The 26,223-nt window shown below is 37.9% G+C and overlaps 2 protein-coding genes and 2 long non-coding RNA genes across 9 annotated transcripts in view; 3 read left to right on the top strand and 1 right to left on the bottom strand.

Moving 5' to 3' along the window:
* Positions 1-26,223, bottom strand: part of LOC115667157 (disease resistance protein RUN1-like) — a 110,023-nt gene that overhangs the window by 61,034 nt on the left and 22,766 nt on the right. The window lies entirely within an intron of this gene.
* On the top strand, positions 7,791-11,643 carry LOC115664329 (uncharacterized). Its single transcript, XM_056309267.1, has 5 exons — positions 7,791-8,509; positions 8,872-8,946; positions 9,032-9,208; positions 9,300-9,385; positions 11,580-11,643. Exons 1-5 carry the CDS (start codon positions 8,153-8,155, stop codon positions 11,641-11,643), a joined length of 759 nt encoding a protein of 252 aa, XP_056165242.1. The 5' UTR covers positions 7,791-8,152.
* Positions 17,215-19,607, top strand: LOC115667561 (uncharacterized). 2 transcript variants are annotated; one of them, XR_008816074.1, is made up of 3 exons: positions 17,233-17,855; positions 18,708-18,930; positions 19,189-19,607. It is a non-coding gene; the product is annotated as an uncharacterized LOC115667561 (long non-coding RNA). The 2 variants fall into 2 exon arrangements; XR_008816073.1 differs by having other exon boundaries at positions 17,215-18,930.
* On the top strand, positions 20,232-26,123 carry LOC115667153 (uncharacterized). Of its 4 annotated transcripts, none has more exons than XR_008816060.1 (4): positions 20,232-20,893; positions 21,795-21,963; positions 22,344-22,556; positions 23,241-26,123. It is a non-coding gene; the product is annotated as an uncharacterized LOC115667153 (long non-coding RNA). The 4 variants fall into 4 exon arrangements; XR_008816059.1 differs by having other exon boundaries at positions 20,232-20,916; XR_008816061.1 differs by lacking the exon at positions 20,232-20,893 and having other exon boundaries at positions 20,938-21,963; positions 23,241-24,255; positions 24,440-26,122.

Here is a 26,223-nt window from a genome sequence, read left to right as displayed (position 1 = left end):
GGACTTGCGTTTCTTTCGCGAGGAAATTGTCGTTCTTTTTAACCCTTACCTTTTTTACGAAGACCCACCAAAACAATCCCCTTCCTCGAAATTGACAAGACTACCTCAACGTAGACTTCAAGGACACTTTGTTTCTTTCTCTTTGTAATTGGACCGCGTGGCCACTCACATCAAAGTGAAGATGGGCAACCTTTTGCTTTCCCTGACCCCATTAACCGAAAGAATCGACACTTTACGTTGGAGTCAAGGTGTTCACATTGGAAATTAAACTTTACATTATGCTATTCCTTAAAGAGCCACGCAATCATCTCTTTTACCTGAGAACTTTTGCAAAAGGTGTCCGTAGTGGAAATTACTTTTTCGCTGGCCTTAAAAGATGAACCAGATGTGCTCGGAAAACACGCAATTGCCGCGTCTTACATGGCTAACCCTCACCTTTTTGTCTGTTCTCTTCGTAATTGGATCGCATGGCTATGCAAATCAAAGTGAAGATGGGCAACCTTTTGTTTTTCCTGCCTATTGAAATGAAAGCCTCTTAGAGCTAGAGGTGTTTTTTTTTTTCACTCTAGCTAGAGGTGTTGAAATGGTCAAAAATTTACTTTTTAACTCATATTTCGGGCTGTTTGGTAATACTCTAAATTCTCTGATTTTTCTGTACTTTTGTTCTCAAGAACAAACAAAAAACAGAAATTCGTTTGGTAACATCAGTCAATTTTTTGTTCCGAGTTTATAACGGTCATCATTTTATTAATTATCAATTGATTTACAACAATTTCTTAACGGCTTTCTCTTTCGTTTGAATATAAGATTAAACTTCAAACCACAATTCTTTAAGATACACCAAATTCACATATTTTTCTTTTCTTTACTAGGATGTACATATAACATTGTTCCTGTTTTTTCTATTATTCTGTGCGGAACAAAGAAGAAGGTTTGTTATATCTTGGGAGGATTGCCGCTAGAGCCTATCGCACCGAGTTTTGTACTCTGATGGGCGGCATCATCCTTAGGATAGTGCTTGTATGCCTCAGACAATTGATCTTATTTTTTTCATTGTTTTAATAGATTTCCTACAATTCTTATTTTTCATATTATCTAATATTTTGCTAACTATCTTAAGGATACCTCTATATGTAGACTTCAAGGAAATTGTGGTGGAATTGCGTTTCTTTCACGAGGAAATTGTCATTCTTTTTAACCCTTACCTTTTTTACGAAGACCCACCAAAACAATCCCCTTCCTCGAAATTGGCAAGACTACCTCTGTGTAGACTTCAAGGATACTTTCTTACTTTCTCTTTGTAATTGGACTGCGTGGCCACTCACATCAAAGTGAAGATGGGCAACCTTTTGCTTTCCCTGACCCCATTAACCGGAAGCATCGACACTTTACGTTTCTTGTTCTAGGTTTATAACGGTCATCATTTTATTAATTATCAATTGAATTACAACAATTTCTTAACGGCTTTCTTTTTTGTTTGAATATAAAATTAAACTTCAAACCACAATCCTTTAAAATACACCAAATTCACATATTTTTCTTTTATTTGTTGGGATATACACATAACGTTATTCTTGTTCTTTTTATTATTCCGTGCGGAACAAAGAAGAAGGTTTGTTATATCTTGGGAGGATTGCCGCTAGAGTCTATCGCACCAAGTTTCGTATTCCGAGGGGCGGAATCATCCTTAGGATAGTGCTTGTACGCCTCAAACAATTGATCTTATTTTTTTCATTGTTTTAATAGATTTCCAACCATTCTTATTTTTCATATTATCTAATATTTTTCTAACTATCTTAAGGATAAACACCTCATGGATTTCCAAACTAAAATTCCCGCTATTACCACTGCTGTTGGAATTGAGCGACAACTCGGAGAAGATCACGAGGAGGATAGTGAGGGGCCAGATTGTTGAGCTGGAGGGGATCCGGGTCAAGACCTTCTTTAGGCGGTGGTCGATCACCAAGATTAAGTCGAGCGGCGAGAACTTGGTCTTTGAGGTCGGCGGTGTCAGCACCAAGTGTCCCTCCAAGAATTTCGACAAGGCCCTTGTTGCGAAGGAGGAAAGTGAGCTTCTTCTTGAAGTTAGGGTTTCGATTCTTGGTTTTAATCTGGCAATTTTTGTGGATTGATGATCTGCCATTTCGTTTGTTGGTTCAACTGGATGGGTTAGAGATTGCTTGTTCATTGCGACTTGATAACCACGATTGTTTTAATTGGTTGGCCAATTCATTTTAGCCATTCTATAGTGACCCCGGTTTATTCTTTGGTAATGGAGAAACACTCAAAAAGGGATTTTTGTGAGCAAATTGTATTTTACAAGATGACAATGATAATGGCGTCAAATTCTTACCATCAGACTGCCAGTGACTTCTAGTGACCGTGAAGGATTTACTTGTATCGGTAGGATGAGAAGTATGTTTCCGAGCTCAAGTTGAACTCCATCGTAATGATGCTATTGTTAGCGGGATTATGTTCTTCTTGTTGTTTACTTGGTTTCGGGAAATTCATTAAGGCGTTAGTTGTTCGTCCACTAGCGGAGAGAAGTAGCAAGTGTGATCAGGTGGTGTATTTGATTAACTCTTGACTGTTATATTGGCGCGTTTTATTTAAGTTGTGCTTGGCTTTGAGTTTTTTGTCCGGCTGCAATTTTATCTGTAAAACATACTTTCGTAGGTTTTCTTTGGAGGTCATAAATTCTCTGAAACATATGTTTGGTAAAATTCCACAAAAATAATATCTATTTAGTTAATTATAAATTTCTTTTGTGTATTTTAATAAAATATCTAAATTGATCGTAACTCTTCTTTGCACTTGGTAAAGTTTACAGTAATTTTCCATAATCATCGTTAACTTTTCTTAATCAAATGATAATTTGATCACGTTTGCGTATGTAACATTCCTTTAATGTTTGGAAGTGATGACAGAAAATCGATTTTGCAAGACAGATATGACGGATCACATTTTTTTCCCTTTTATCTAACGGTTCGTGTTAATGCAAGACCGATCCCATAAAAGAGAGCTTTGACTAATGAAATTTCCATCACGATGAGGAAGTTTTGGCCATAATAAAGTAGTTCTTTATTTTTTGCCAAACAATGAAGTAGTGTTGGAAATGCTATTTTTCCAAAATTTTGTAAATCGTTCCATTATAATATATATTTATAAAGGTAAAAATATAACTAAGAAACTATATTACTTTGTCAATTTTTTCTTTTGACTGATGCACAGCAACAGATAAAAGAATTTGAGATACTTCTCATAGATCTATAACTTTAGTACGACACGCAAGTCTTCTCTTTGCAAAGGAGCCTTCACACACTTTCTTATCTACTGAGGTCAACAATGACTCAAACACAGAAAAAAGAAGAAGAAAAAGACCCAAGGGCGTCTAATGAAACCAGAAGATCTTATAGGGGGACAAAATAGAGCTTAGACAAACTTCAGGTGCAAAAAAGCAATTTTAAAAAAAAATTCAAAAAATATGGCTCCAATCTCTCAAACTCTCCACCATATATAAAAATATAAAGGGAAAACATCAATCCCGCCATCGCCGGGAAGTTTTTTCGAAAAGAGCACTTCGAGTGCGCACTCTCGAGAGAGACTTGCAATCAATTCGATTCCGACTTGTGCATAATCATTGATTGATTGATCGAATTGCTCAAACAGGTTGACTTCCATGGAGGATCGGGGCTTTGAGGTAGAGAAAGCTCGGTTACTGAGCTTGGCGCTCGAGTTCGGCTTCGACCAGCTGTCCGCCAACAGGTGCTTGGACCGTCTTGTATAGCACTACGGTATTCGAATCATTGTTTTGTCGTGCATTTTTTGTGCTAGTCAGCGTTGCGGATATTATGTAGGTATTTCTCATCCACTACGATGATGGCTCAAATTGGTCCGGTTCATTTTTGAATAGATTAGAGCTGGTTTAGCAAAGTAGTCTTGCTGACAAGCAAAATGTCTGGTACTATTCCAGTTTGGTGTGTTTAGGTTGTTTTGGATGGTGGTTTTTCTTGGTTATTAGCCGAATTACATCCTAATGGGCACTTAAATGTAAAAAATACTTACTTTTCGTTGGCTTATCGCACCGTGATACAGCAATCACGTGAAATACCTTTTATTCTGCCATATCATTTTTCTCTCTCTCTCTCCACCTCCCCCTACCACTACATCACCATCCTACCGTCACTCCCCCACCCAACAGCAACGGCACCTGCCACAACTTAGCCCCCATCTTTGTCCGCATCTCTTTCTCTCTCCTTTGTCATGGCCCGACTCGAAAATAGAGGTGTCTTGCTCCAAGTTGCGATGACGCCTGACTAGATCTAGCGTTGCATTTTTGAGTAATTCTGGCATGTATCGAGCTAGACGAGGCATTGGACCTCGATTAGATTTGATGTCGAGCCGAACACCGCGGTGGGCTGTAATCGAGGACTCATAAACTCAAGAACAAATATGTTGTTGTAGCAGTCAAGCGCTATGCCAAATTGGGTCAGTGCGATATTTCTCCTAGCATAGCATGCTCACGTCAACATCTGCATTTTGCAAAAAAAAAAATCTTTATTATGGAGAAAAGATTTTTTCGAAGATTTTATATCAACTTTTCTATGAAACCGAGTTAATTGCCTTTTAGAAAATTCTCTAGAGAGGGAAAGCAAGTCAAAGTCTTCCACCATCTTGCTTGCATAGTTGCAAAGAAAGGAATAAGGCAAAAGCCAACAAGACCTACTCAAAAGAAAGAAAGGGGGGGGAGGACTGGCGAGGAAAAGCAAGTCAAAGTCTTCCCCCATCTTGCTTTGCTTAATTGCAAAGAAAGGATTAAGGCAAAAGCCGACAAGACCTACTCAAAAGAAAAGAGGGAAAAATTAGAATCCTGAAATTTGTGTTTTCAAGAGACTTGTGGGAGGGAAAATTGTCATTATAATCCTGCTCACTTGATTCCCTCATGAATTCAGGAGAACCAAAAACATTTCTAAATAATTTCAGAGTATGAAACTGCGTAAGTTTCTTAAATCTAGAGCATATTAGACATGGATGTCGAGCATATGGCTAATGTAGAAGCAAGCTGGTTGGGTAGGGCCAAGAAGTTATTACATGGTTTATAGACCATACTGACAAATATCATTGGGTCAAATCAGAAAACCCCGGGTGTCCCTCACGCAAGTTTCGACTCATTTTTTCTTTCGGGCATAGGGTTAAATTGAAATAAAAGCGTTGTGATTGTACGATAAAGAGCAGATCGAGGGCTAATTTGAAAAGGGATTTCTTGTACGAGTCATTTTCCTTTGTCTGAGATCCATTATTGCTGCTTCCATTACAAGCGGCCGGTGCTAAGGAAAAGATTAAGAACCGACTCCTCCTCGCCCTTGATCTTTCAAAATTTGGTAGCTAAGCTGGCTAAGATAGCTACTGCTGCTTTCCATTTTCTCCCACCTAGATACATTATTGGGTTGTAATAAATGGAAAAGAGGATTACTAATCAAGGAATAGTGGGCTGAAGAAGACTTTTCGCTAATCTACCGACTATACATTTATTAGAAAATTCCATGAGGCTGCTGCTTCATTGTCAGGGGAAAAATCTTGCACAATCTAATCGCCATTGCCGACCTACCCATGTGAATGAGATAAAAGTGCAACACCCATCCGAGGACGAGTTGATCACTCAAGAACATGAATATGGATATAGCCAGATCACAATATAATCAAGAGTAAAGGGGAAAGAGAGCAGGATTAATTTATAAATGATGCGATGGAAAATATTAATCACAATATAATAATGTACTGAAATTTGCATTTTATGATGGGGTTTTGTATGGGGTTTGCACGGTTTCTCTTTGGTGTTTTAATAAAATCTATATGTCCAACAATGCTACGTAAATACAATATACATCAAACTTTTCAATTTGCCTATTGACTCTAAATAACTCATATTGATATGATAGCATTCGTGGTATGTTATTGTTCTATAATTATACTCTTTTTCCTTTAAATTGACAAGAGTGAGCCAATACGTATTATAGTCCATGAATGTGAACACGCTACTATGCGATACATGTAATCCTAACGCTAGTCTGTCATCAAGTGTTTGAGGAAAGTTGAAATTGATATGTAAAAGCTATCTGTTGATTGAAATATACATCAGCATAACCAAGATCAGCTATCTGATAAAGTTTGTCAAATTTTCATCTTTATTCAAATTCATAAAATCCATTTTCTTCTCCCCTGCTTTCTTTGCTTATACTGAACGTGAATTTTTTTTTTTGAGATTTACATTAAATCCAACATTTTCTTGGTCTCGCTACAATTCAGCACATATATTAGATTTACAGAATAATTGCACCGTATTATGAGAATGCTATTAAAAGGAGTAACATCTAAAACTAGTAACATTTTTTTGGTCCAGATACAATTCACACCCATCATATTTAAGACTTTGAAACGAGGTTAAAAATCTTGGGTTTTGCTGCGCAATAAACGAAAGCAAAGGATCAACGCATGAAGAGAAACAAACAAGATTGTTTACCTTCGCCAGTCAAAAGATTGCAAGGTCAACAGCAAATGCAGGAAAGAAATCCAGAAGAAAACAATACGAAACCGCTTATTGTTTACAAGCATATACCATCCTGGAAACAATATGTGTGCCATTAAAGGAAAGAACTTAAAATTGTCTTCAATACAAAATAAATGTAGTCACACGTCATCTTTTAAACATGTAAAAACAACGATTTTCATTCGGCATTGGAGAGTTGCAAGCTGACGAAGCCATGTGAAGGATCACAACCTTCAACTACTAACACTACAAAAAAACAAGGATTTAGCTACGGAAAATTAGCAACGAAAAATTATTCGTCGCTAATTGCGATGGAATTTGCGACGAAAAAAAAATCGTTGCTGATTTGCGACGAAAAAAATTCGTGGCTAATTTGTGACGAAAAATTTTTCGTGGCTAATTTGAGACGAAAAATTTTCCGTGGCTAATTTGCGACGAAAAATTTTCTGTAGCTAATTTGCAACGGAATTTGCCAAGAAAATTTTTTCTCGTGGCTAATTTGCGACAGAATTTATGACAAAAAATTTTCCGTAGCTAATTTGCAATGGAATTTGCGACGAAAAAAAATTCGCGGCTAATTTAGCCACGGATTAGCCACGAAAATAAACTCTCGCTTCACTTTCCCGACTATTTTTTATTTTTGTGGCTAAATCCGCGGTTAAATTAACTGTAAAATATGTCTTGAATTTTATGTACTCGATCCGATTCATCATTTGACCCGATATATTTTTTGTGCGACTCAAAAGTAGAGAAAAAATTGAGATTTAGTTCGTGATGCGGAGGGTTGGGCTAATTTTATACTGTGGCTAGGTTTTTTCATTGATTTGGCCACGGAAATAAATATAGTAGGGAAATGCCGCGATACTTAATTTCCGTGGCTAAATTAGCTACGAATTTAGCCACGGAAATAAATATAGTAGGAAAATGCCGCGATACTTAATTTCCGTGGCTAAATCCGTGGCTAATTAGCTACAGATTTAGCCACGGAAATAAATATAGTAGGGAAATGCCGCGATACTTAATTTCCGTGATTAAATCCGTGGTTAATTAGCCATGAATTTAGCTATAGTAGGGAAATACCGCGATATTTAATTTCCGTTGCTAAATCCGTGCTAAATTAGCTACGGATTTAGCCACGGAAATTAATTTCCCGACTATATTAATTTCCGTGGGTTTAGCGACTGATTTAGCCACAGATCTTTAAGTTTTTTTATATGCCCCCTCACCCCGATTTTCTCTCTCTCTGTTCTCTCTCCCTCTCCCCAGCCCCCAAAATCCAACCTCTAATTTGCTCGCGTCTCCGGCGAATTCGACCCCTCATCGTCCCAAATTCGCAGGTCCGATCCCGAATCCGGCGCTGCTTCTTGCGGTCTCCGGCGATGGCCACACACGTCTAGGGTTTTCCCGGCTCCAAGCCCGATCGATTCGGCGGCGCTTCCGACGATGGACGGCAACAATATTCCCCTCCCCCTTCTCGCATTGTTCTCGCCTCTCGCCGGTGGTTTCCGCCCCCTCGGAGCTCGGAATCAGTGGTTTTCCGGTTCGTTATCTTGAGTTTCTTCCAGCGGTTCGCCTGAATTCGGCGAGGTGCGATCGAGATTCGCCATGGCTAGCTCCGGCGATGGAGAGAACGGCGAGAACCGCCGGACGCGACTGGACCGCGACGAGCCCGGCGATCCGTCGTCGATCGACGCGTCCTCGGTGGAGTGCGGGCCGAGCTCGAGGGTTTCGAGGGGGGCAGCCGAGGAGATTGGGATGGCGGAGAGGCTGACAGACGTCTTCGTCGGGGGAGGCGACGGAGATCTGTTGATGCAGCGGAGCGATCGGGAGGATAGGGTTCTGCAGGCGCTCGATATGCAAGTGGTTGGGGCCTGCCGCGCGAATGAGAGATTGAAGCCGTTGTCGAAGTCGAGTGGGTCGAGCAGCGCGGCTAAGGATCGGTTGTTGGCTCACCTCAGTCGGGTACTTATTGTTTCGATCCGGATTAAGTGTCTATCTGGCTCGTAGCGTTAGGACTAAGACTCCGTTTCATTCACATTTGATATCTCGAGTCCAAAGGGACAAAAGCAGAGTGGGCTGTTTCATGTCTCAGAATGAGATCATGATGACTGTCTTCCCCATGTTCCAACAGCATATCGAGCCCCATCTTGTTCATGCACATGTAAGTGAATCTGGGATTATAAGGCCGAAATGTTTAATTTTAAGTGAATTTTTCCTAATTTGCTCTATCATTTAGATAATTTACCTTGGAGAAATATGAACTGTTAGATGCTCCTTTGTTCTAATTGTCTTCTTTGAGGGTTAACTTTGGTCCTGCATTGCAGCTCAAAATTCGGAATGACTTTGACCCGGTACTTTCTCCTGAGAGTTCACTGTTTCTTTTGAAGAGCAACAAACAAGTAATAGCACTACAATGGCTCTGTTGCTCCTATCTTGAATATTTATTTGTTATGTACAATGAAATAAAATGCCCTTCTATACTAGGTGGCTTATCAAGATATTCTAAAAATTCTGGACCGTGCAAAGATCTGCAGTTCTGCTCAAAATTTCATTGATATATACTTGCGGCTTCCTGGAATTCCTGCTAATGGACAGTTGCAAGAGAGTGACTGCATAAGAGTCAGGATATGTGAGGGCAGATTCGCCGTACTGATACGGGAGGTTTGTGATGAAGTTGCAATTATCATCTTTCTACTTCCTATAGCTAACGGAAATACTAGCTTCTCATTCTCTTCTAAACAATATATGTCAGCCTATAAGGGAAGGCAATTTCATTATTCAACCCAAAGTAGATTTTGATATCAGCGTCAGTACAGTTGCTGGTCTCTTGAACCTTGGGTGAGTTATATAATAGCTGGTCTAATTTACTAACTCCTTTATTTACTGCAGAATTTTATATCAATTGAAATTTAAGTTTTGTAAGATCTTGTAATGTATCCTTATTCTCGTGATCTAATGCTAGTGAGCTTGACATGGTTGTGTTCTCTCAAAGTAGATAGCGGGGACTCTGTCTGAGTAATGCTTATTTAAAAGTTTTCTTATATAATAACTTTAGGATCTCTTACTATCAATAGTTCTGGGTACATAGGAAGGTGTTCATTTTTTTGAGTTTCTACTGGATATTGATGCCTTTAGAGTGATAATTGAACAAAAGAATGATCCCTTTAAAGTTTTCATGCCATATACTGACCTTAGATTAGTGTGTAGAAGCCATCCTTAGTTTTGACTGTTGTGGATTTTCTTGAATTTTTATAACTGCTCAGGAGCATTTTCTTATATGCGGGAGTGACATTAGAATTGATGGTTCTTGTTTTCTGGTTATGTGCGAGAATATGCCAAATGCTGAATAGGGTGGTGTCTGCTGTATATTCTCATGCGAGAGAAACCTAGTCTGTAGAAGTTTCTTGATATTGATTTCTGATTCTTGAGGAAGAACTGTAGTTTTGTCTCTCGTTGGGTGGAACAGTTTGGAATGCCTAAACGAGGAAAAGCTTTGAGGATAGAAAATGATGCTGATTTTAGAGAGATTTGTTAAGTATCCAACATTGTTTGTTTTTGGGTCTTGACTCGGCCTTATGTACACGTTATCTCCTTCCACCTAATAGTTTAAGCTTTTGGGTTTAATATCTTAACAAAACATTAATATTTTATTTCACCTGTGGTCCTTGTCTGTCTAACCGCTTTCATCATCCCACTTCCCGTTTGCACCTGAAAGGGTATATTTAATGTCCTATATCACTTGTCTACCAGGCTTGTTAAGGCCTTATATATATTTTCCCTAGGCCGTATAGCTTAAGGGCATGTCTACAAGGTATATTTAGGCCTTGTCTCTCTACACCTTATAGCTTACTGTGCACTCATTTGACCATTTTAAACCCAAAACACCTAACACTTTCATAATGACAGAAATGTTGACACATACATCAGCGTTTAGTTTTTTCATTACTTTTTGAAATTTGGATGTTATTTAAATTTTGTCGGGAAAGGAAAAAGGTAGTTTTTGCCTATGCTGAAATGGAAGTGAACAAGCTCTAAGTTTTTGGGTCGGATATTCTGACAAAACTTTTCTAGAAATGGACCTGTGAATGTGGTGAAAGCTTTAGTATTTCCTTAGCTAATAAGACTTTCCGCGCTAACAGAAGTATAATTACCAATAGTTCGAGGGCACTGTCAGGAAAACTTCTCTCATTCTTTGATCACTTACTGAGATGATTGTCTAAGGCAGTTCAAACCTTGCATTGGACCCTCCAAGCTAAGAATTTCAGAGTTATTCATAGGAGTCACAACTCATGTCTTCTTCTGCAAGGAATAGAAAGGTGAAATGAAGATACCTGCATCTTCTAGCCGGATACGACTCAATGGAACATAACCTGTCTGGCATACATAAGCCTGTTTATTGATCTTTGATCAGGGGAGAAAGCTTTTCTCTTTTCTGACATTAAGACTTCTAGTAGCGACGATACATTTTTATAAGAAATTAGATTCAACTTCCATAGTTCCAACAGAAAATGGTTCTTGGACTTCTTACCACTTGCTTCAAGAAGTTTACATTAAAGTGTTTGGACAAAGAGAGATGTTGTGATCTGTATCTCACAGCAATTTAAGAGGTGCCTTTCCCTCTTCTCCTTCTCCTATTCTTTATGTGGAAACAACTTTTGTGTCTGTGTCCTTGTTCATTATCTTTGAGTATTGAAGCTGTGGTGAGAGTGAGGAAAAAGCCTCTCTGGAGAGATAGAAGAAGACTGATCCCATTTGATTGCCCTCCCCAAACCTCACAAATAGGAGCCTCGGTTGCTGCAAAACTTTTTGGAATTACTAAACAACTATTCTTTCTTTTACATGTCCCACACGTGTGCATTTTTCATTTAAATTTTTACCTTTATCTGCTACTTTGAAGAGCTCTTCATACATGTACAACTATTATGGATGCACTCTAGCTTCCCTGTGTTTTGGGTTCGGTCCACTTGTAGCTGGTGGCTTTGGTTTGGCAATCTGTTAATAAGACTCTCTCTTTCTCCCTTGTCTTCTCCAGGTATCAAGCTGTGGCATATATCGAAGCTTCGGCCTTCATTAGATGGGAAGGTTATAATAGCTGACAACCTTTTATTTTCCTTGCTGGGTACAATAGTTGACAGCTTATTAGTAGGCAAAACTTCTTGCATCTTTTATATGTGCTCAATTTGATATGTTCACTAAGTGGCATTCGATCTATGTGTAACTGGGGTCCTTTCATTTTGCTGACTTTTGGAGCTTGCTTATTTAGTCCTGTTTTCTCTGTATGTGCAAATTCTATGCAATTAATATCGCGAACAATCTCTGTTTATTTCACAGAAAAAGAATGATTTGAAAAATATTTTTTCAAAAATGATTGCTTATATCGCTTGAAATAATTAGCCAATGAAAAATATTTTTATTATCGACAATAATTTATGCCTAAATATTTTCGTGAACGATAAAATTTTTTTTTGTTCATTCCTTTTGTAAGCTATATATAAATAATTATTTTTAGGAAAATGTTATCATTCAGTTTCAGTGAAAGAAACGGAGTCTTAGTTGCAGCTTTTTTTTTGCCACTTGAATTTTGCGACGAATACAGTTCATGGCAAATTAGCCACAAATTTTTTAATAAAAAAAATAGAATATTTTTTTTTGTTTTTTTGGGGCAAATTAGCGACGAATTTTACGACGAATATAATTCGTGGCTAATTTGCCACGAATTTTGCCCTGAATTTTTTTTTATAAAAAAAATATCAATTTTTTTTTGTTTTTTCGGGGCAAATTAGCGACGAAATTTGCGACGAATACAGTTCGTGGCAAATTAGCCACGAATTTTGCAACAATTTTTTTTTATAAAAGAAAAGAATATTTTTTTTGTTTTTTCGGGACAAATTAGCGACGAATACAGTTCCTTTCCAAATTAGCCACGAATTTTGCCACAAATTTTTTTATAAAAAAATTAAAATATTTTTTGTTTTTTCGGGATAAATTAGCGACGAATACAGTTTGTGGCAAATTAGCCACGAATTTTGCTACGAATTTTTTTATAAAAAAATAGAATATTTTTTTTGTTTTTTCGGGGCAAATTAGCGACGAATAAAATTCGTGGCAAATTAGCCACGAATTTTAAAAAAAATAGAATATTGTTTTTTTTAGGGGCAAATTAGAGACGAATTTTGCCACAAACTGACGAATACAGTTCTTGGCAAATTAGCCACGAATTTTTTTAATAAAAAATAATTTTTTTTTTGTTTTTACAGGACAAATTAGCGACGAATTTTGCGACGAATACAGTTCATGGCAAATTTGCCACGAAATTTGACACGAATAATTAACAACGAATTTTGCCACGAATAATTAGCGACAAATTTTGTGACGAATACAATTTGTGGCAAATTAGTGATGAATTTTGTCACGAATTTTTTTCGTCGCAATTTAGCGACAAAAATTGAAATTTTTTGTCGCTAAATTTTACGACGCCGTATTAGCGACAATTTTTTTCGTCGCAAATTCATTTAGCGATGAATTTTGCCAAATTTTTCGTGGCAAAATTCGTGGCTAAAACCTTATTTTTTTTGTAGTGATTGGACTTATGCATTAACTTGAAAAGATCAACACCGCACGCTTAGAGTAAAGTGCACAACTTCAAAAAATGAAACCCGATCAAGTTTCGCTTTCTCTACTCAAGCTCAGCTCATTAGCAAAAGTTGAAATACTCAGGCTCAAGTTGACTCGATCCTCACATAGCTAGAACCAATCCCAACCTCTTCTAAGTGAAAAGGAACGGATTTCTCAAGAAATGATACCCTAAAACACAAGGGCCCCCTAGAATTGGCTTATATGCAGGGAGCAGCTAATTTGGCGATAAAATCACATAAGTTGATAATCCAGCAGTTACTTCATGCGAAGAATCACAAATGCTAAGCATACACCATGACTGTACAGAGAGAAGAATGCAAAGAAAGAAAGAAAGTTAAGACATACAATTTTGATTAGAACAACTTCCTCCATATTCTTCGCAACTCAAAACAACCTAAAGATTGGCGAGAGGCAGTCGAACGATCAACGACAACCAGGTGAGAAGGGAAAACAGATCGGGTCCGTCCAATTGTTCATGATTTTCTTTATTAGTAATTTTACTCACTAATAGTAGTTTATTAGTTACATATCATTTTATATTTTTTTTTTTCACAGGATGTAATTTCCCTTTTGTTGCCGTATTCCCTGAATCCTATGATTTGTAAAATTTCACAAAAAATAGTAATCTACCTAATGAATATCTTTTTTCTGTTGTTAGTAAATTACCTAATGAATCTTAACTTTCTTTTGGCGCATAATTATCCCGCTAATAGTAATTTATCTGTAATTTATCCTTACATGACTTTTTTTAGAGGGTTTAAATTTTCTTTGGAGGTCGTAAATTTTCTAGAGCCTGTGGTTCATAATATTCCATAAATATAGTAACTTATTCAGTTAATAGTAAATTTCTTTTGTGTATGTTTAGTAAAATATTTAATTGATCGTAATTTTCTTTTACACTTTGTAAAGGTTTGAGACCTACATGTTAGTAATTTTCCTTGCACATCGCAATTTTTCTCAATCCGTAAAGTTGATCAGTTTTGCGTCTGTAACTTTTCTTTAACATCTGAAAGTTATGACAAAAATCGGTTCTACAAAACAAATTTGACGGATCACATTTTTTATCCTTTTAATCTGACGGTCCACGTTGAATGTGGGACCAATCCCGTAAAAGATAACTTTGACTTATGTGAATTCCCATTACTATTATGAAGTTTTGGGCACAATAAAGGAGTTTTATTTATTTATTTTTTGGCTAAACAGTAAAGTAGTGTTGGAGATGCTATTTTTTAAAAAAATTTGAAGTTCATTCCATCGTAATATATATATTAATAAAAATTGTTACTTTGTCGTTATTTTCTTTTGCGGATACACAACAACAGATAAAAGAAATTTGAGATGCTTCTTGTAGATCTATATATTCAGTACGACACGCAAGTCTTAGGTATGCAAAGGAGCCTTTTACACATATTCCTATCTATTTCAACCGAATAATCTTACTGTCCAAAAAAAAAAAACCAATAACCTTTTTTTAAGAATTTTTTTTTTGCTAAAATGTGGTCTCCAAATTTCTTAAAATACTCGATGGATCTCATTGGATATATCAGTTCTCACTTCATGCGCGCCGAATAATTATCAAACCATATCAATCAATAATTTTTTTTTTGCGAATTTTGCGATTCTCATCTACCCTTTTTAATGATCTTTTTAAAACTTCAAGTAACTATTTATGTAAATATCCACGTGTTAGAATCATACGTAATATTTAATTATTTTTTTTGAAAACTCCAAGTAACTATTTTCTTTTTCCAAATGTTGAATAGAGGCACAATTGATGGATAATTTTTTTGTCATTATTTCTTCCCACCGAACGAGCCCACCCTTGCCAAACGAAACCAAGAAAACTAACGAGGGGGGCCAAAATAGGAATTAAAACAAACTTCAGGAGCGAAAACGGAATTTGTCAAAAGAAACAAAAAGGGAAAATGGCTCCAATCTCTCTCCGCTCTCTCGCTCCGGAGAGGCGAAGGAAAAGCAATCAATCCCGCCATCGCTGGCTAGGTGTTTCGAAAGAGAGCACTTCGAGCGCGCCCGCTCTCGCGATAGAGGCTAGCGATCGATTCGATTGGATTCCATTCCGACTCGCGCATCATCGATCGATCGATCGAATCGCGTCGAACACAGGTTGAGAGATTCCATGGAGGATCGGGTGGTTGGAAGAGGTGGAGAAAGCTCGGTTGCTGAGCTTGGCTCTCAAGTTCGGCTTCGACCATCAGTCTGCCACCAAGTCCTTGGACCGTCTCGTTTCTCTCTACGGTAACTCGGATCATTGTTCCTTGTCGCGCGCTTTTTTGTTTTTTTTGGTGCTAGTCAGCGTTGCAGGTATTACGCAGGTGTTGCTCGTCCACTGCGATGATGGCTCTGGAATAGTCTGGTTTAGGTTTGAATAGATCGGAGCTGGCTTGGCGAAGTAGTCTTGCTGACGAGCGAAATGTCTGGCACGGTTTGATGTGTTGAGGCTACTTTGGATGGTGGCTTTTCTTGGTTATTGGCCAAATTGGGTGGTATCTGGTGATTAGCGAACAACGTAATTGCTTGTGTTGCGTGGGTAATTTTTGAATTGATTGGTTGTGCATTCCTAAATAAGGAGATTTATTGCGGTTAGCCGGTGTTCTGATGATGGCTGCGAAATGGTCTACTTTGGATTTGAATGGGGACCGGAGCTGGTTAAATTTTGTTCATTGAGCGTTAGTCTCATTGGCATTTCTTTGTGGGTTTGGCGGAGTAGTCTTATTGACTTGCAAAATAATCTCTTTCTTCATTTGGCTTTTTTTTTTTAAGGCGACGAAGGTCGAGAGTTTATCACTGTGGAGCACTGTGGCGATGACTTTCTAGCAGAACTTGCCAAAACTATGCAAGATACTGAGGGTTGGGATGATTTGCAACCTGTGGAATCAGAAGCTTGTGGAGTTTTGGCTAATATGTTTGGCCAAGATATCCCTAACGACGGCGAATGCAATGTTGTGCATGATGTTAATATTATAGAAGATTCTTCACAACCTGAGAAAAATCAAACTTTTCTTGAGGTGGATTCCTCTACTGACAGTGAAGACGAAGACAATATATTTGGCAGTAAAATGGGTAGGAAATCCACATGCTATATTGCTGACCAAAGCAGTACTGTGAACACTTCATCCACTCAACTTCTGGCCAGACGATCTTTGCAATCCATGGTATGCTTCTCCCATGGACATAGACAATACATGCCAAACCACTTAAATCACTGTGTCACTGTTATTTTCGCATATAATTTATTATCTCCTTGATCATTTGCAATTTGCTTGTGATTCTGCACACAGCAAAGGACTTACACAATGTACATGTACAAAAGCATTTTGTAAGTTGCTTATGAGGCCTCTCATCCAATCAAATGTCAAATTGACACTCCCAACTTTTTCCAATTACTTCCACTATCTTCAAGAAAAAATAACATATTGGAACTCTTTGGTCAATAAAGAAGTTGATTTTAGTTTTGGATGATGTACAAATACCTATTTTCTCAAATACTTTGAGAGTATAGCAGATCATCAAAGTGTGGAACTTAGCAATCCAGCGTCATTGAAAGGAATGTTTTGTGTAAACGAAGGCTTGTGATTGATGCTGAGTGTTGTGACTGTCAAATTATTAATCTCCACTTCTGCTTTGCCTGCCTTTTCGAAAAAGATAACCCATCATGCAAGCATTGTATGAAACTCCTGAAAGGATTGTGGGAAACCCATCATTTCTTGAGATATTGAAATGCTTGCATAGAAAGGTATTGTTTCTGATGCACCATAACTTTTTCTAAAAGGTTCTTTGTAAACTTTTTATTTTCGACCATCATGCATTGCAGGCATAACTAGCTGGTTTTGTTGTTGATGAGGCTCATTGCGTGAGGTATGCGTAATCTTTGGCATCCCTTGTACATGAAGAAAGATCATGCTAGAGTTACTTCAAAAGGAATAATTATTTGTGATGTTGCCACTGCAAAACTATTGTCCTTGTTCCTGATAAATATAAGCAAGTTAACTTTAATATATTCTAAAACTCTTTATCCGAACTTTTTTGCATTTTCTTTGTTTCTAGCCTAATTAAATTGTCAGTGTTACTCTAGACCTTTCGAGGCCCAGACCCGTGTGAAGTTCTAATATAACAGAATGCAGTGTTCCTTGTTTAAACTTTGGAAAAGATCTAGGGTCCGTTGTTTAGGAACACTTAGTGGCACATCGTTCATTATATTGAGTAAAGAGCACACAACTTAAATAGGTTCCAATGGAAATTACTTCCTAAAGTAATTGGAATCGGCATAAGCTTGGATAAGGATCCAATCTCCTGTCTATGTTTGGCATGATACACAGTCTCTTAAGCTGATTCTTGCGTCCCTATTTAATCTTTTAATGCTCATACTTTATTTTAACAACTTGAGAAAGGCAAAGGTTCACCTGTGTTATCATTGATTGCTCTGCCAGTTTGATCTCATTAAAGGAACGCACTGCTGGTTTGAGCTTTTCTTGTACATTCTACTGATTAACAAGTAAAGCTCATTGGTTGTCACTTTTGTGGTTGTCATTATTGTCGTCAATGGGGACATGATTTTCGTCCAGATTATAGGGGACTGGAATGTCTTAAGCAGAACTTTCCGTATGTCCCAGTGATGGCCTTAACTGCAACTGCCACTCAGTCAGTCTGTGAGGTACTAAACTTACACATTAACCTCCTGATTATCTTGAAATAATCTGTTTGCTGTGATTGAATTATACATCCATTGCATGATATCCTAAAAGCTCTTGGGGTTCCCCATACTCTTCTTCTTGAGACAAGCTTTGACAGACCAAATCTCAAATATGAGGTCATAGCTAAGACCAAGGAACCACTGAAGCAGCTTGGAGAGCTGCTAAAGAATCGTTTTGCTAATTTTTGTGGCATAATATATTGCCTTTCAAAGAGTGAATGTGTTGATGCCGCAAAATACTTGAATGAGAAGTGCTGTATAAAGACGGTGTACTATCATGCTGGATTAGCAGCCTGTCAAAGAGTAGCTGTTTAAAAGAAATGGCATATTGGATAGGTCCAGATTGTATGTGCTACCATTGGCTTTGGGATGGGAATAGACAAACCTGATGTTATAAGTCGAAATGGACTCTGGCTTCTGCCTTTTTTTTATGTTTTAGAATCAAGCTGACATGCTGGCAAATACTCGGCTAATTAACTTTTCTTCTTTTGTTTTAGCTTTGCTGATGGGTTTCATAGTGTGCTTGAAAGTACACTTTGCTGGTTCCATGGTCCAGTGACCTACCAAATTTTGTCATTCTTGGCTATTGATTGCAGAAACTATTAAATTATGCATTGGTTCAAGTCAAATTCTTTCTACCATGCATGGAACTTTGCTGTGCTGTAATAAAGTTAGATTTGGTTAAAGTTCTTTTCTTTACTGTAAAAGAGGCAAATGATTCTGATTTAACTTGACCTTCAGTTATGATATTTTTGTCATATTTCGACTTGTTTTTGTTTGTTCAGCAATTATTTTTTTATGGCATGTGATCAGCGTTTTGTCATCCACAACATAATATCCAAGTCAATTGAAAGCTATTATCAAGAATTAGAAGGGCAGGAAGAGATAATCTACTGGCAGTATGCATTGCTCTATATGCCAAAAAGGATTTCAGCAGGGTTGTGTGCATGTTAAGGAGTGGCAATAATGTAAAACTGAAATCTTTAAAACTGCAATGGCTCAAGCTAGGAAAATGCAGCAATATTGTGAACTCAAGGTAATCCAATTTGTGTTCTCAACTTCTCTCTAATGATCTCAACGAAGTGATGCTTCTATTTTGTGTTTCCACTTTCCACTTTGTTCTATTGATTAGTCTGGCATTAACCAGTCTGGGTGCTGGATCATTAGATGGGTCTGTTGGCAACATGTTCAAATCATAATGGAACCTTTGGGCTAAACTCATATTCCATGTACCTGAATGAAGCAAAGTCTATTGATAAACGTGTGTTTCCACACGAATTTGCGAAATTTTCAGGATGAGTGTTGGCGGCAAACCTTACTTGCACACTTTGGCAAGTCTTTGGATCAGAAAGACTGTAAATACGGTTCTAATCGTTGCGACAATTGTCTCAAAACCTCTTCATAAAGGTAAAACTTTCAGGTGTCAACTCTCTTGATGGGCGACAGGTACCGACTTACGCATGATCTTGAGCTACACAGTTCTGGTTCCATCATCTGCAATTATTGGAAGACCACATGGTAATGGAGGGGCGAAGGTCCTTAACTAAGGACACATAATTCTTCAGTTGTGATGGTCTTGTCATCTCATGTTTGTCTTTTTCTTTCATCTGTTGCCATGTTCCTTGTCTGGAACTAATTATTTTCGTGAGGGCAAAGTAAATGTGGGTCGAGATATAAGCCGGAGAGGCATATGGGAACACGCTGTCCGGTCTTGACTGAGGAAGAAAAAGTTACTTGTTTCAGTTCAGTGGAGATTAACAATGAAATCCAATTATACAAGCACATGTTGCCTTTCTTCTTCTTTCCTGTTTTGAAGTAGGGATGAATCCATATCATGACCGCATCTGAAGTTAGTTTACTTGCAGATTCAAATTTTCAAGTAGTATACCTCAAGATACAATCGATGAATCCATATCATGACCGCATCTGAAGTTAGGCACGTAAACAGTTGCTTCTTTGTTGTATTTGCATTACAACAACTCATGGTAATGATTGCATGAATATATTCATGAGAATTGCGGCCAATGCTTTGTACTCAAAAGGATGGTTGGAATCAGCACGATTCTGATTGCGTGAATATATTCATGAATATATTACAACTTTTCTTGAGGTGGATTCCTCTACTGACAGTGAAGACGAAGACAATATATTTGGCAGTAAAATGGGTAGGAAATCCACTTGCTATATTCCTAACCAAAGCAGTACTGCAAGCAATTCATCCACTCAACTTCTGGCCAGATGATCTTTGCAATCCATGGTATGCTTCTCCCATGGACATAGACAATACTGCCAAACCACTTAAATCAGCGTGTCACTATTCTTTTCTCTTATAATTTAGTGTCTCCTTGATTGATTCCAATTTGCTTGTGATTCTGCACACAGCAAAGGACCTACACAATGCATATGTACAAAAGCACTTAGTAAATTGCTTATGAGGCCTCATCCAATCAAATAACCAATAGACACTCCTAAATTTTGCCAATCACTTCCACGGTCTTCAAGATCCAAAATGACCTATTAGAACTCTTCGATCAATAAAAAGGTTGATTTTAGTTTTGGCCGATGTACAAATACCTATATTTCTCAAGTACTTTGAGAGTATAGAAGATCATCAAAGTGTGGAACTTAGCAATCCAGCGTCTTTGATAGGAATGTTTTGCGTAAATGAAGGCTTGTGCTTTCTTTGTGCACATTTTTCACTTTCCATGACAATTCATGCCAGAAGCTATTTCAGTGCTGAAGAGGCTTATTTCTGTTGAAGGACTGTAAGAGCACTGTCACTCAAGGTTCAATATTGTCAGTTTCAAATAAAAGACATTGCTCTCGGATTTCGACATGCAAACAAGGGACTCTGAGTTTTGAGGAATTGCAAGCCTTGGATGACATAGAATTGGCAAATGTTGTAATATTCATAAACAAGGCATTTTGACCACTGCACCATCAGGCTTGTAAAGCTTCTGTCGCCAAGCAAGATTGCTTCATTCTCATGCCCACTGGAGGTAATAAAAGTTTATGTTACCAGGTTAGTGAATGCTTACATTATTTCATTTGTGTAATGATCGTATCTAGAATTATGTGTGGAGACAATGTTTAGAGCACAACCCCTGTGCACTTTGCTCAATGGTTCCACCAATTAAATACTAGACGGGTTGTCCTGTATATCGATATTTAAGCTAAAAAAATGATCTTGTAATCTGCTTTGTTAGCACTGTTGAGAAGCTTGTGCTTAAACTTAAGGAAGAAAATGTTTTCCAAATGCAAATTAAGCGATAGGAAGTGATTCAGGTACATAACCACGGGTTCCAATGAATGGGATCAGACTAAGTTGGAAAAGAAGGGAATACAGGACATTCTCGTTCTGCCTTAGCACATCTCTATCGATTCTGTAATTTCTAGAATTTGACGTTTGCGCTATGCTTCTAGGACCTTCTACTTACTAGAAAATTTATCTTGTTTTTGCATGTAAGAAGTGTTGTCGGTCATAGTTCAGGTCCAATTCTAAAGGGTTATTAAGACAAAGAGGAAAAAGTTTTCAAATTACTTGCACCAAATACAGATCATAGATGTCTATATTTCCTATGCAGGTATACGCTATGTCATCTTCTCAACTAGGGGTGATCATTGCCCATAATTGGTTTGAAATTGATGTCCTTTCATATAAATCTGAATTGATCTACTGAATCACAAGGAAGATATTAATCTGAAATGATTAAGTTGAATTATCCTGAAGTGCTTTCTGTTCAGTCTTGAAGTAGTTGATATATGTATCTGGCTGAAGTAATTATAAGACAAATAGTGACAACTGGTGCTTTCTGATTAGCTGAAGGTGAATAAAAGAATAATTCCCTCATCCCTTCCTTTCTTCATGTGCTCTTCTGATGTGTTTACCCTTCGTTTCAGCTGCCGGCAACTCTTAAACCAGGTGTCACAGTTGTTATATCTCCCCTGCTATCTCTCATCCAGGATCAAATAATTACTCTAACCCTCAAGTACGGAATACCGTCTACTTTCTTGAACTCTCAGCAAACTGCTGCCCAAGCAGTGGCTGCCCTCCAAGAACTAAGGCAAGGTTTAGCTCTCTCGGTCTCACTCTCTCTCTCTCTCTCTCTCTCTCTCTCTCTCTCTGTGTTCCTAGAGAAGTAAATCATACCATATAATCTTTATTTCGCCATAAAATGGCTATGCTCTAAATGTTGCGATGGATGCACATTTTTTATGTAGTTAATGAAAAGATTCATGCCTAAGATGTTTGTCTTAAAAAAAAATTTAGGATCTTAGTGTTCCTAGAGAAGTAAACATACCATACAATCTTTATCCCGCCATAAAATGTTGGGCTATGCTCCATTTGTTGCAATGGGGTTTCTATTGGACTTCTAAAACTTTTTTTGGCTGAGTGTTGTGATTGTCAAGTCATTAATCTCCACTGCTTTGCCTATCTTTTCAGGAAAGATAAACCATAGTGCAAGCTATTGTATGTAACTCCTGAAAGGATTGTGGGAAACCCATCATTTCTTGAGATATTAAAATGCTTGCATAGAAAGTTACTATTTCTGATTCACTGTAACTTTTTCTGAAAGTTTCTTTTTAATTTTTTGGTACTCGACCATCACGCATTGCAGGACAACTTGCTGGTTTTGTTGTTGATGAGGCACATTGTGTGAGGTATGCTTTTTGGCATCCTTGTATCTGAAGCAAAGATCATGCTAGAGTTACTTCAAAAGTAATTAGTATTTATGATGTTGCCACTGCAAAACTACTGTCCTTGTTCCAGATAAAGAAAAGCAAGTTAACTTTTATATATGCTCACTCGAACTCTTTTCTTCGAACGTTTTTGCATTTTCTGTGTTTCTAGCCTAATTACATTGTCGGTGTTACACTGAATCTTCTGAAACCCAGACCTGTGAAGTTCTAGTATAACAGAATGCAATGTTGAAATAACTAATTCTGGAAATGATCAAGTTCCTTCTTTCGGGAAAAGTCAATGGCACATCGTTAATCATATTAAGCAAAATGCACACAACTAAAATAAACTCCAACAGAAGTTACTTTCGGAAGTAATTGGAAGTGTCGATGTTTGGCATGATAGTCAGGTCTTTTAAGCTGGTTCTTATGTCCCTATATATTTTTTTAACCTTTATACTATATATTAACAACTTGAGATTTAAGGAAAAAGTTCCCCTATGTGATCATTGATTGTATTTGTTATGAGGTTTTTACTGGATTTGCACTGCCAGTGCCATCTCATGAAAGGAACGAGCTGCTGCTTTGAGCTTTTCTCGTATATTTGAATGATTGTAAATGAGCAAAGCTTATTGATTGTTACTTTCTTTGTTGTCATTATTGCAGTCAATGGGGACATGATTTTCGTCCAGATTATAGGGGACTGGGATGTCTCAAGCAAAACTTTCCATACGTTTTAGTGATGGCCTCAACTGGAACTGCCACTCAGCCAGTTCGTGAGGTACGAAACTTGCACATTAACCTCCAGATTTTGTTGAAATAATCATTTGGGACCGATTGAAATGTGCATCCATAGCAGGATATCCTAAAAGCTCTCAGGATGCCCCATGCTTTTGTTTTTGAGACAAGCTTTGAAGACCAAACCTATAGTATGAGGTCATAGCTATAACCAAGGAACCACTGAAGCAGCTTGGATAGCTGCTAAAGAACCGGTTTGCTAATTTTTTTGTGTCATAGTATATTGCCTCTCAAAGAGTGAATGTGTTGATGTTGCAAAATACTTGAATGATAAGTGCGGTGTAAAGACGGTGTACTATCATGCTGGATTAGCAGCCTGTCAAAGAGTAGCTGTTCAAAAGAAATGGCATACTGGAGAGGTCCGGGTTGTATGTGCCACCCTTGCTTTTGGGATGGGAATAGATAAACCTGATGTTGTAAGTTGAAATGGACCATGGGCCTTTGCCTATTTTTTAGTTTATAATCAAGCTGACATGCTGACAATTACTCGACCAATCTTCTTTTCTTCTAATTTTTAAGTTTCACTAATTGGTTTCTTAGTGTGCTTTGAGCCTGGACCATGCCACATGCTGCATGTGGTACATGCGCGTGATTGCACATTGTTAGAGAGATCAAATTGGATATGGTGACTTAGGTCCCCTAAGAGGAAAAAAAACAAGTTCATGGTGACTTTGATGCAAGTCATGGGATATTCCACATTTGTACATTCTCATCAGCGTGAAGTTCACCAAGCAATTCCATAGCTTGAGACGGGCGACTCTCGGTGGTTTTCCTGTTTCCGCGCACGTCTCGCTTGCAATGCCGGCTCAAATCCTAGTGTCGATAAACTCAATGCGTAGCTCAGTGTCGCTCGTTGCAATTTTATTACTGCGTTCGGCAGGAGGTAAGCGCAAATCTTGAGTAGCTTGCGTGAAAATTCGTGATTTTGTTTTTGCTTGGGCGTGTGCTATTGTTATGTTCGTGCGTGAATCTCGAGTGTGTGCTCTCTCTCTTGAAAGAGAGAGACTGCGGATCGATTCGATTCCGACTCGGGCATCATCGATTGATCGACCGAATTGCTTGAGCAGGTTGAAATTCCACGGAGGAGCAGGGCTTGGAGGTAGAGAAAATTGTGTCATCTGTTGATGATGATGGCTCTGGAATAATAGTATACTTTGGATTTGAATGGGAACGGAGCTGATTCAAATTTTAGTTCATGATGCTGTGATTAAGATTGCCTGATCCGTTCTCCACTTCAAATTTTCCTAAATAAAGTTGATGCTGATTGCAAAGTCAGATGAATACTTGTGTTTGTAGGATTGACGTTGCGATGTATTTCGGGTCGATTTTGTTGTTTTTAGGACTTTGTCTTGGCCAAATGTTTGTTTAAGCCTCGTTTCTGGGATTCTTTAACCAACCCTAATTTCCTCAACTCGTCTATTTCAGTTCCTCTTTGTTGCCATACGATTATGCTACCGAAGCTATATAATCTAAAAATGCTGTGCGCGGTTGTTAAATAAACCGAAAGGCTTTCCATAGTTCCATTTTGGTTTGAGGATGTTTTTCATATTTTTAATACCGTCCCGTCGAGCTCGGAGTTACAAAATTGAGGAAATCCAGAAAAATGAAGTGAAACCTCCTCTGTCCTTTCGAAACTTACGTAGTTGTTGGTCGAATGGCTGTTAATTTATAGGAGCTTGATGTAAAATGTGATAGAACTTTCGAAAACAAGCTCGAAGCAAGTCGCTAGCATGAAATCGAAGTAGAAGAAAAAGGGAAAAACCCGTGACAAGAACCGAATTGGTTCTATTGGTTCGACTCGTTCATCCAATTATCCGGTGGATTCACAATTTTCCAACTTAAAATCAATTCGGTCGATAAGGTTGTGAAATGTTCGACAAGTTATTGTGTGTCATTTGTTGTGCTTGTGTACTCCCGACAATTGTTCTTTGTGTCGTCTGGTGCAGTGATCCCGAGCGCATGAGGTAATCTGATTTTTTTTTTCCACGGTTCTCGCTATAGGTTGGCTAGTTTTAACCAAATAATGGCATGAGTATGATAACTTTAATCGAACTTCTTAAGGGCATGTTTGTTTGTACCTAATTAAAAAAAAAAGGTACTTTTCTAGTTTCCCGCCAAAACGTGAAATACTATTCAAATTTGAGAAAATTATGAAAAAGTTGTATGTGAATCTACGTGTCGACATTTGAGTTTTGTGAAAGTTTCATAAGTTTTGAATTTATAAAAAGTTAAAGTGGGTGAGCTGCAATATTTAGATTAAGCAAAAATAAAAATGTAGAAGTCATTCCCAATATGCCCTAAGCTTGGACAGTTTTTACAGCTTTTTCTCCTAGTTCTCCCTAAGTTCCTCAAAGCCTGCTTGCACTTTCCCACCTTGGTTCAATCGCAGAGGACTTCCAATCCAATTGCTAAATTGGGTTCTTCGCTTTTCTTTCTCTATAACTTGGTTGAATTCTGGCTCTTTGGTCTTGGTGCATAGAAATGAACCCTCAGATGAAGTTTCTTTTTTTGGAGAATTGAGAGCAACTTTTTTTGTTGAATGTTTCTGAGAGTACTTGGAGCGTGTCATTTTTGGTTCTGGCTGCTTTGTCGTTCTGTATGGATGATAAACAGGATTCTTTATGATGCTTGTTATCTCTAAACTAATGTTTTTATTCTTTGTGGGACAGTTCTGCTTCCATGGGATGGGACGACAAAATTGTCAAACAGCCGGAAGAAGAAACTCATGAATCATGGACCCTATCTCTTCACTCTCTGTCTGATTTATCCCACATTTACTTTCCAGTTTCTGGTATAACAATGCTTTCCCCTTCAAAAGTCTCTTTCCACGTTTACTTTCCAGTTTCCCTTA

Source organism: Syzygium oleosum, unplaced genomic scaffold (genome assembly GCF_021117445.2).
Source record: "Syzygium oleosum isolate NSW1041296 unplaced genomic scaffold, Sole_v2.1 Sole_v2.03, whole genome shotgun sequence".
Lineage (NCBI taxonomy): Eukaryota > Viridiplantae > Streptophyta > Magnoliopsida > Myrtales > Myrtaceae > Syzygium > Syzygium oleosum.
The sequence above is the reverse complement of the archived record's forward strand: the minus strand, read 5'-3'. Positions and strand labels throughout refer to the sequence as shown.